The sequence below is a fragment of the Leptonychotes weddellii genome, chromosome 5 (genome assembly GCF_054177405.1).
Source record: "Leptonychotes weddellii isolate Sample4059 chromosome 5, ASM5417740v2, whole genome shotgun sequence".
Lineage (NCBI taxonomy): Eukaryota > Metazoa > Chordata > Mammalia > Carnivora > Phocidae > Leptonychotes > Leptonychotes weddellii.
Genome location: NC_138373.1, coordinates 22281819 through 22292334, shown reverse-complemented (window position 1 = coordinate 22292334; position 10516 = coordinate 22281819). Strand labels below are relative to the sequence as shown.

The 10516-nt window shown below is 42.6% G+C and overlaps 1 protein-coding gene across 1 annotated transcript in view; it reads left to right on the top strand.

The window, feature by feature from the left end:
• The window catches only part of TMC5 (transmembrane channel like 5), a 44317-nt gene that overhangs the window by 4169 nt on the left and 29632 nt on the right, over nucleotides 1-10516 (top strand). The window contains exons 2-3 of the mRNA XM_081818874.1: nucleotides 1259-2122; nucleotides 5207-5379. Coding sequence (XP_081675000.1) covers nucleotides 1332-2122; nucleotides 5207-5379 — 964 coding nt within the window. The 5' untranslated portion in view covers nucleotides 1259-1331. The remainder of the gene's footprint in view (nucleotides 1-1258; nucleotides 2123-5206; nucleotides 5380-10516) is intronic.

Genomic DNA, 10516 nt, shown 5'->3' with positions numbered 1-10516 from the left:
TTACATCAACACTACCTAATCACGCTGGCTTGAAACTGTGGAGCTATTTTTGTCTTTTGATTTACCTTTCACCCTTCCAATATCTGGTCAGTCCACAAATCCTGTTGATTTTTCCTTTCTGTTTTCTCCCCTACTTATTTTCTTCTCTGTTTCTATGGTCACTATACTAGCAGTTCCAGGCTCACATTCCATCACCATGGCAACCTAGTGACCTAAGAGTGCGTCTTTCTCAGTTAATTTGGTCCTGGAGGACCAATATGGGTTATGTGCCCGCCCATTCCTGAGCCAAACCCTGTGGCCAGGGGCATAGTGGACACTGATTGGCTATGCCTGGGTCATGTGACAGTTCTTGGAGTCAGGAATGGGGAGGGGCAGATGCCGAGATGAAAATCAGGGCGTTGATGCCAAAAAAAGGGGAAATGAATAATAGGCTAGTAAAAGCAACAGATATCCAGCACACTTAGAAATTAAAATCCCATTTTTTCTGATTTGGAAAGTATACCATGTCTATAGATTAGAGCTCAGAGAACTCACAAAATCGTATCTTCAAACTGGAAGGAGTGGTAGTATTTGTCTTCTTACCCAATTCCTCTAGTTACCATCAACTGTTCTTCCTTTGCACACTCATACTAATTTATGCTTTGATCAATCCTACAACCACAAGTGCATTCAAAGTGCTCAAAGGGTCCTTGTTTCTTCCAGTCTTTTGGTTTTTTTGTTCTGCTTCTCCTACAACCAAAGGAATGTAGTGGTTAGGATCTAAGTTTGGCCACATGTATCAGAGACCCCCCAAAACAGTGGTTTATGCAAGATAAAGTTTTATTTTATTTTTTTTTACATAAAAGCCCAAGCTGATATGTTGGCACTGATCTGTGATGTCATCAGCAACCCAGGCTTCTTCCATCTGTTGTGCTGTGATCTCTAGGGTAGGTGCCGCCTTTGTGTCCATGGACCAAGAGGGCACACTATCATTTCCACATTCCAGCCCACAGGAGGTAGGTAAGAAGACCAAGAAGGGGAGAAATGCCCCTTGCCTTGAACAGCACAAACCTGGGAGTTCTATTTATTGCTTCTGCTCACATCCCATTGTCCACTCTCCTGGTCACATATTGGTGCACAGGAGACTGGGAAGCATACTTCTGATTCTGGGCAGCTGTGCACCCAACTGTGAAAGAAAGGAGAATAGATAGTGGAAGATAACCAGCAGTCTTGGCAGGGAAGAAAAAAATATGAATGTTTCCTTCTTTTTGTTTTTCAGATTAAAAAAAGATCCCTGAGTAACTCAAATGCAGGAACATTTTAACACTCCAGGGTGAAGAATCTGTGCCAGCATGTCTGCCTACTACAGGAATAATGGGTATGAGGAAGATCCAGATTACCCTGACTATTCAGGATCTCGGAACCGTATGTGGGGGCATTTGAAAACTCAGGATTATCCAGATTCTCCAGATGCTCTGAACAACTCAGGCTACCCTAGCACCAGGAGCAACCCATACTCTGCAGACTACAGAACAGGTCCAGACTATCCTGGGTCTCTAGCAGAACCAGATTATCCTGGATCTCGGAGTAATCCAGACCAGTCTGGCACCAGAAGCAACTCATTCTCTGTTGGCTCCAGAAGAAGTTCAGATTATCCCATACCTTTGGCAGAGCCAGATTATATTGGATCTTGGAGCAAACCATACCATCCAGGCTCATCCAGAGAGCCAGACTACTCTGAATCCCAACGGAATTTTGATTTTGCAGGTTCCAGAAGCAGTGGAAACTATGCAGGCTCCAGAACAAATCCTGATTATCTCGACTCTTTGGGAGAGCCAGACTACCCTGGAGCTCAGGGAAACTCTAATCATCCTGGCTCCAGGGCAAATTCCAACCATCCCGGTACCAGAAGGAATCCAGAATATGCTGGTTCCAGAATCAATCCATACATGGACACTCTGGGAGAGCCTGATTATCCAGGAGCTGAGAATCAACTTAACTCTCCAAACTTTTTTGGGGAGCCAGACTATCCCAACGCTGAGGACTATCAGAACTCTCCAGACTTTTGGGGGAAGCCTGATTACCCAGTTGCTGAGAATGGTCATGATTATGGCTCTTCTGAGACTTCAGAAATGACCAGAGAGTAAGCGCAAGCATCTCCGTCCTGTGGGGGGCGGGGGGGGGGGCGCTGAATGATAATTCATCAAGCCAGTGGAACCTGGTTGGTGTTGTTTGGGTTAGGGACGCGTAAGATGGTTTCTGTGACCTGAAGTTGTAGGAAACTTTCATACCTACCGTAGACCTCACCTGGGCCATGGACTTTCAGTCTGAACTTTCAAGCCCTTACCTGAACATAATCTTTCATCACCTCTTGCTTGGATAGCACCCTCCCCAGTCTCCTACCTCTTCCTATAATCCCTACAAGACATTTAGATTCCCATTGTTTTGACCCTGCTACTTTGCCAATAAAGTTAGGGTTAAGACTTGATAGTTATGAACTCAAACATTTTAACCAGAATTATATCCACAGGAATGCATTTTTTTTAATTAATTAATTTATTTTTTAAAGATTTTATTTATTTATTTGAGAGAGAGCACATGAGAGGGGGGAGGGTCGGAGGGAGAAGCAGACTCCCTGCCGAGCAGGGAGCCCGATGCGGGACTCGATCCAGGGACTCCAGGATCATGACCTGAGCCGAAGGCAGTCGCTTAACCAACTGAGCCACCCAGGCGCCCCACAGGAATGCATTTTTAACCAAGAAAATCTTTTGAAGATCTAACTCCATGAACTCAACTTAATTCCTCAATTGTTGTTGTTTTTTTTTTTCATTCAAGGTGGTTGAACCACTCCTGATTTCTTTCCACTTTCACTTTTGTTTTACTATAATTATTGTCATCTGAATTGACCACTTTTCATGTTTATGGCAGGTTTAGCTTATTGATCTTCTACATTGTTGTTGTAGTCATCAGATTTTATCAATCATAGTTTCCCCATTGTTGGTATTCCTTTAAGTTCATTCTAAAAAACTAAGTCCAGTTTTTCCTAGTTCAGATTTTGTAGATCTAAATTTTGTCCAAAATCTTTTTAATTTTCCAGCAATTTTTGGTCATTGACAAATTTTACTAAGTACAATACTGGACATTGACAGTGTTAGTTTGGATGACTTAGTTCTACCAAATCTGATTTTTTTCTGGGGTAAGTTTTTGATGTTCCTGTTGTCAACAAGACGTGATTCTTTAGTCAGGTTGTTATTTTTAATCTATAAAAAATTTTATCCTGTGAAAATTTAACCAATATGAGTCTCATTTGGCATGTACTAGTTCTACTAGTAATATGTATAAATTCAACAAAAGCTAATGGCTTGTATTTATCTTGAGGAATAAGGATATAAGATTTGGGTGTGCAGTAGGGTCAAATGTCTTCAGAACCTAAATAGGAGGATTAACAGAACCAGATCAAAATGGCCTCCTTGGCCTTACCCCCTCTGCCTGATTCATCATTTCAAAATATACCTTTGATTCTCTCACTCCTTGTTTTTTGTTTTTTTTTTTAAGAATTTATTTATATTTTGACAGAGACACAGCGAGAGAGGGAACACAAGCAGGGGGAGTGGGAGAGGGAGAAGCAGGCTTCCTGTGGAGCAGGAAGCCTGATATGGGGCTCTATCCCAGGACCCTGGGATCATGACCTGAGCTGAAAGCAGATGCTTAACGACTGAGCCACCCAGGCGCCCCTCATTCCTTGGTTTTTGATCTTCCATGGTTCTCCATAACCTTTGGAAGAAAGACCACACTGCTTTGCTTATGATAACATTTTTTTTTTAAGATTTTATTTATTTATTTATTTTTTAGAGAGCGAGCGAGAGAGAAGCAGCATGAGAGGGGAGAGGGTCAGAGGGAGAAGCAGGCTCCCCGCTGAGCTGGGAGCCCGATGTGGGACTCGATCCCGGGACCCTGGGATCATGACCTGAGCCGAAGGCAGACGCTTAACCATCTGAGCCACCCAGGCGCCCTGATAACAATTAAGAAGTAGGATGCACTGGTCTAATGTAAAGTGCTTCCAAAGACCCGCCTAACTGACTTCCTCCCATCTCCCCACCTTCCTTATCTACTCTCCCTACCTCTAGTACAGTGGTTCTTGACCTGGACTGAACCTTAGAATCACCTGATTACCTGGAGAACTTTAAAAATAATACAAATGCCACGGGGCACCTGGGTGGCTCAGTCGTAAAGCGTCTGCCTTCGGCTCAGGTCATGATCCCAGGGTCCTGGAATTGAGCCCCGCATCGGGTTCCCTGCTCAGCGGGAAGCCTGCTTCTCTCTTTCCCACTTACCCTGCTTGTGTTCTCTCTCTGGCTGTCTCTCTCTGTCAAATCAATAAATAAAATCTTTAAAAAATAAATAAATAAAATAAATAAAAATAATACAAATATCTGGACCCAACTTTCAGAGCTTCTGATGTCATTGTCTGGGGCAGGGACTGGGAATTGGTATGTACCTAAAATTGAGACCATTGCTCCAGGTTAATTCATTTTTATAGTATTCCCTTTATATATTCAGCACTCCTGTTTATGGTCTTACACCTTTATTTATGCTGTTCTTCATCCTTGGAATGCTCTCCTCCTAACTCTTTATGTATGAATTTTTTTTTTAAGATTTTATTTATTTATTTGAAAGAGAGAGAGACAGTGAGAGAGGGAACATAAGCAGGGGGAGTGGGAGAGGGAGAAGCAGGCCTCCTGTTGAGCAGGGAGCCTGATGCGGGGCTCGATCCCAGGACCCTGGGATCATGACCTGAGCCGAAGGCAGACGCTCAATGACTGAGCCACCCAGGCGCCCCTTTATGTATGAATTTATCCTTCCAATCCTACCTGCAATGTTTCTTTTCCATGTAGATTTCCCTCCAAACTGCCAGCCAGAATTCTTTTCTCTTTCCTCTGAACTCCTTGGGCCTGTCTTCAGGTACTCACCAGTTACTACTTGTATTATAATTGCTTAACTGTGTCTAAGAAGCTCTACCAGACTGGATTGAGAGTTCCTTGAGGGTAGACACCTCGTGTTTTTATCTTTGTGTTCTCACCCCCTAGACCTTGCCTAACACATGGTTGGCATTCAGTCAGCATTTGTGGAATGAATGAATGGATGCATGGATGGATGGATGATGAATGGATGACAGTCCTTACTATGCTCCTGGGTGAATCTTGATCCGTTATTTTTGGGATTTCAGGGTGCTCAGCAGAACATCTTCAATCCGGCCCTCATTTCGTCATAGGGGTGATGGCCCCTTGGGTGTCCTTGAGAGAGAGAATGAAGATTACCCTGAAAGCATTGCAATGAAATCCATGGGGATGGCAAATCCATATGGCGACTCTGTGCCCGGGGCTCCTGGCAATGGCTATGGTAAGCATTTGTTAAGATGAAGATCATATCCTGGGAAGAAGGTAAAATCGGTGGACTTAGGGGAGCAGTTATTTAACAGTTCCAGGAAGAGAAGAATTGGTTTATCCCTCCCCCTTCAAACACCTACCTTACAAAGGCTGAACATTGGGGGTCTAGAAAAGACAAGCAGTATCATCACTTGTCAAAGCAGCCTGCTTAGGGAATATGAAAAATGAGAGTGTGCACACCATGTGCCAGCCCACTGGGGTTATGGGGAAATGTGGGCTCAGTATGACCAAATCCTCAGATTTTTCTAAAGAAGGAAGAACGCTGGGTTTTTATGTGAAACCTCCTGATTTTTATTTTTATTTTTATTTATTTTTTTTATTTGTTATTTTTTAAAGATTTTATTTATTTATTTGAGAGAGAGAAAGAGCACAAGAGGGGGGAGCGGGAGAGGGAGAAGCAGACTCCCTGCTGAGCAGGTAGCCCGATGTGGGACTCGATCCCGGGACTCCAGGATCATGACCTGAGCTGCAGGCAGTCGCTTAACCAACTGAGCCACCCAGGCGCCCAAAACCTCCTGATTTTTAAATGCTCCAAAATAAAGAAAAAAGAATCAAAACACTGAACTGGGCAAACAAAATCACTTGTGGGCTAGATTTAGTCTGTACTGTTCAGTTAGCAAGTGGGTATTCAGAACCTAGTGAGGGGACAAGGGTAGAAAGAGGCAGCTCTGTCCTCAGGTTACTTAAAGCATAAGGGTGGGTGACACCAGCATGTCAAGACTGAAAAAAGACAAAATTAGCAAGCAGACTATTCATATGTGAACAATCATGTCATCCTCAGAATCTACTGTGTGCAAAGGTTTAGCTCTGGGAGGCAAAGGAAATTCTAAAGTTCTTATCCTGCAGGAGGGAATAGGGACTTCCTGTCTAGTAAAGGGAGCCAGTTCATTACACGAGAGCCACCCCCCCCCCAAACTGAGATCCAGAAAAGAGAAGGAGTGTTCAGCCAAGAACAGAATGAGGGACCCAAGTGCAGGTTGGTGCTGATGGAGGATTCCTTATGCCTGAGAGGGTGGATGGGGAGGAGTTTGAAGCAGGCTGAGAAGAAAGGATGGGATGCCTTGTCATGCACTGATGAAAAACACTGACTAATACACATTTGCATAGAAAAACATTCATTTGGGCTATTCCAAACCTTTATGTCATGCATTCTCAATGGGGGGGTGGGGGGGAGCAATATAAATCCCAAGGGGGTAAAATTTATTCTTTTTTTAAAGATTTATTTATTTATTTTAGAGAGAGTGCATGTGCATGCATGAGTGGGGGAGAGTTAGGGGAGGGGGAGAGAGAGAATCTCAAGTAGACTCTCTCCTGAGCACAGAGCCTGACAGAAGGCTTGATTCCAGGACCCTGAGATCATGACTTGAGCTGAAACCAAGAGTGGGATGCTTAACTTACTGAGTCACCTGGTGCCCCGGTAAAATTTATTCTTGAAAGGCGAGAAAAGTCTTCCTCTTTTTATATATAAACATCTGATACACATATGTAAGCAGATACACAGTATAGCTGTAGTATTAAAATTTCATGGGTGGAGGATAATTGGAAAGAAATATCTAAAAAGACTCCTTAGGGGGCAAATAATGAAAAAAAGATTGATAAACACATCCCTACCCCAATGCAAGTGGAGCTAATAATGCCAAGCAAATTTTGAGTGTTTCCTATGCCCTGGAGACCTCTGCCAAGCACTTTACTTTTATTGTCTTGTTTAAATCTGAACAACCACCTTTCATACAGCCACTACTGCTCTCCCTATTTATAGATGGGAAAACTGAGGCTCAGAGGCACAGTGCCCAAGATTATCTCACTGTTATATTGAAAGAACCAGTCTCTCTGACCCAAAGCCTGACTCTTACTTATCCTGTATTATTGCTGGGTAGGATCAGGGCAAATGCAAAAAGATTCCTGACCACTTATGCTTGCTTGCTTGCTTTCTTTTTCTTTCTTTCTTTTCTTTCTTTCTTTCTTTCTTTCTTTCTTTCTTTCTTTCTTTCTTTCTTTCTTTCTTTCTTTTTCTTTCTTTCTTTTTTAAAGATTTTATTTATTTATTTGACACAGAGAGAGAAAGCACAAGTAGGCAGAGCGGTAGGCAGACAGAGAGAGAGAAGCAGGCTCTCTTGAGCAGGGAGTCAGACGTGGGGCTTGATCCCAGGACCCGGGGATCATGACCTGAGCCGGAGGCAGCCGCTTAACGGACTGAGCCACCCAGGTGCCCCTATTTATTTATTTTTTAAAAAATTATTTATTTATTTATTTATTTGAGAGAGAGAGAGAGAGCAGAGCGTGCAAGAGAGAACACGAGTCGGGGGGAGGGGCAGAGGGAGAGGGAGAAGCAAACTCCCACTGAGCCGGGAGCCTGATGTGGGGCTCGATCCCAGAACCCTGGGATCATGACCTGAGCTGAAGGCAGATGCTTAACCAACTGAGCCACCTAGGTGCCCCTGACTACTTATGCTTAAAAAAAAAAAGTAGGGGCGCCTGGGTGGCTCATTCGTTAAGCATCTGCCTTTGGCTCAGGTCATGGTCCCAGGGTCCTGGGATTGAGCCCCATGTCAGGCTCTCTGGTCAGTGGGAGGTCTGCTTCTCCCTCTCCCACTCCCCCTGCTTGTGTTCCCTCTCGCTGTGTCTCTCTCCGTCAAATAAATAAAATCTTTAAAAAAAAAAAAAGTAGTTGAGTATGACTTCTTTTTCTGGACTCCTTTGTAGGACCAGGGTTGTAGCCCTTAGCAATCACTTGTCCATACTATGCCGTCATTATAGATGATGCCCTCATTAAGAACCTATCTTCATCCATGTATTCTTTAAAGCTCTAGGTGATTTTCCTAGTGTCACAGTGCCTGGTCACAGTAGGTACGAAAGCAGTGCTAACTGAATTAATAGCAACAGTATTGGTAAGGATGTATCAGTTAGCTATTGCCACAGTAATGCTGCATAACAAACAGATGCAGAAAACCGGTGTTGTACAATAAAGAAGCATTTATTTCTCACTCACACATGTTCAGGTTTGCTTGGAGTTTGATTGAACTAGGCTGGGTGTGGCTGTGCTTGACTCCAGGTCATGGGTTCTGTGTCTAGAGCCTAGTGTCCTTCTTCTTGAAGCAGGGAGCCACTTGGGGGCATTGTTGTTCCATGACATAAGCTGGAAGTGCTCGAAGTGACAAGCAAAAACACACAGTGTGTCTAAGGTTTTGACATGGACCTGGCATATGGTCACTTCTGCCATGTTCCATTGATCAAAGTCACATGACCAAGCCCAACTTCAGGGGAGGTGTCCAGGGAATGGTGGTGTGATATATGCTGAATAACAATGGATCTACCACAATAGTTAATATTTAGCAATAGTTTACTATGTTCCAGGATTACGTTAAGCACTTTGCATGTGTTAACTGATGTGATACCCTCAACAATGCCATGTGAAGCTCCCATCATTATTCCTGTTTTACAGACTACGATATTGTAGCTCAGAGAGGTTAGGTAACATGCTGGAGGGCATCAGCCAGTAACAAAGCTGGGAACTGATACCCAGCAAGAAGTTCAGAACTTCCTGCAATGTAATTTTGTGCATTGTTCACATCAAACTGTGTTCCATTTTCTCTGTCACGGAGTTTAGCTTTTAATGTTTACTGTGGGTTGAATAAAAATATACTGAAATATGACACTGTTGTGTAGATGCTGAGAGTAGACTCTGTCCCTAAGAAAATCATGCCATCTTTCAAATTTATTCATGCGTTATCATAACATGTTAGAAATAGAAGGAACTTCTATGATCATCTAGACAAGTTTCTTTTTTTTTTTTGTCTTAATTTTTTTTAGAACAGGGTTAGGTTCACAGTAAAATTGAGGGAAGGGAAGGTACAGAGATTTTCCACAGAACTCCTTTCCCCACATAGCAAAGACTCTCCCATTATCAACATCTGGCCCCAGGATGATACATGTCTTATAATTGATGCACCTACACCAACACATCATTATCATCTCTAGTCCATAGTTAACATCAGGGTTCACTCTTGGTGCTATAAATTCTGAGTTTGAACAAATGTGTAATAACATGTAACACCCTTATGGTATCATACAGAATAGTTTCAGTGCCCTAAACATCCTCTGGTCTGCCTATTTATCTCAACCTCCTAGACAAGTATTTCTTAAACTCGAGTTGTAGCCCATTAACAAGTTGTGAAATTAATTCTGAAAAATGAGATAGAAAAGAATGGAATAGGGGGCACCTGGGTGGCTCAGTCGGTTAAGCATCTGACTCTTGATTTCAGCTCAGGTCTTGATCTCAGGGTCATGAGTTCAAGTCCTGCATTGAGCTGCTGGGCGTGGAGCATACCTAAAAAAAAAAAAAGGGAATGGAATAGAATAAGAATAGATCGGAGTGCCTCTTATGTAGTCAAGCAAAGTATTGTTTGGTGAAACTCGTTTTTCAGTTACATATGTGTAGGTATGTCCAGGATCTTAATGTAATAATTTTAAAAATTTTATCAAGTTTTAAATTTTAATTCCGGTATAGTTAACATACAGTGTTATATTAGTTTCAGGTGTACAATATAGTGATTCAGCAATTCCATACATTACCCAGTGCTCATCGTGGTAAATGTACTCTTAATTCCCATCACCTATTTCACCCATCCCCCCACCCCACCTCCCCTCTGGTAACCATCAGTGTGTTCTCTATAGTTGAGTTTGTTTCTTAGTTTGTCTCTCTCTTTAATTTCCCTTTGCTTGTTTGTTTCTTAAATTCCACATATGAGTGAGATCATATGGTATTTATCTTTCTCTGATTTATTTCGCTTAGCATTATATCCTCTAGCTCCATCCATGTCATTGCAAATGGCAAGATTTCATTGTTTTTATGGCTGAGTAATATTCCCTTGTAACAATTATTTTTAACCATGGCTTATACTTAAATGAAAACCATCGATTGAAGCTGTTTGTGCTGAATAACATTGTTTCCATATTTATGACCTACTTTCCACCCAAGCACTCAATCATTAGTCTGTTAGGACCTCAAGGTCAAGGTCGGGGTCTTTCTGACCATTATGTGCTTAGTAATGTCTAGTATGGTGGGATTAATTGGTGATGTGTCCTAACTC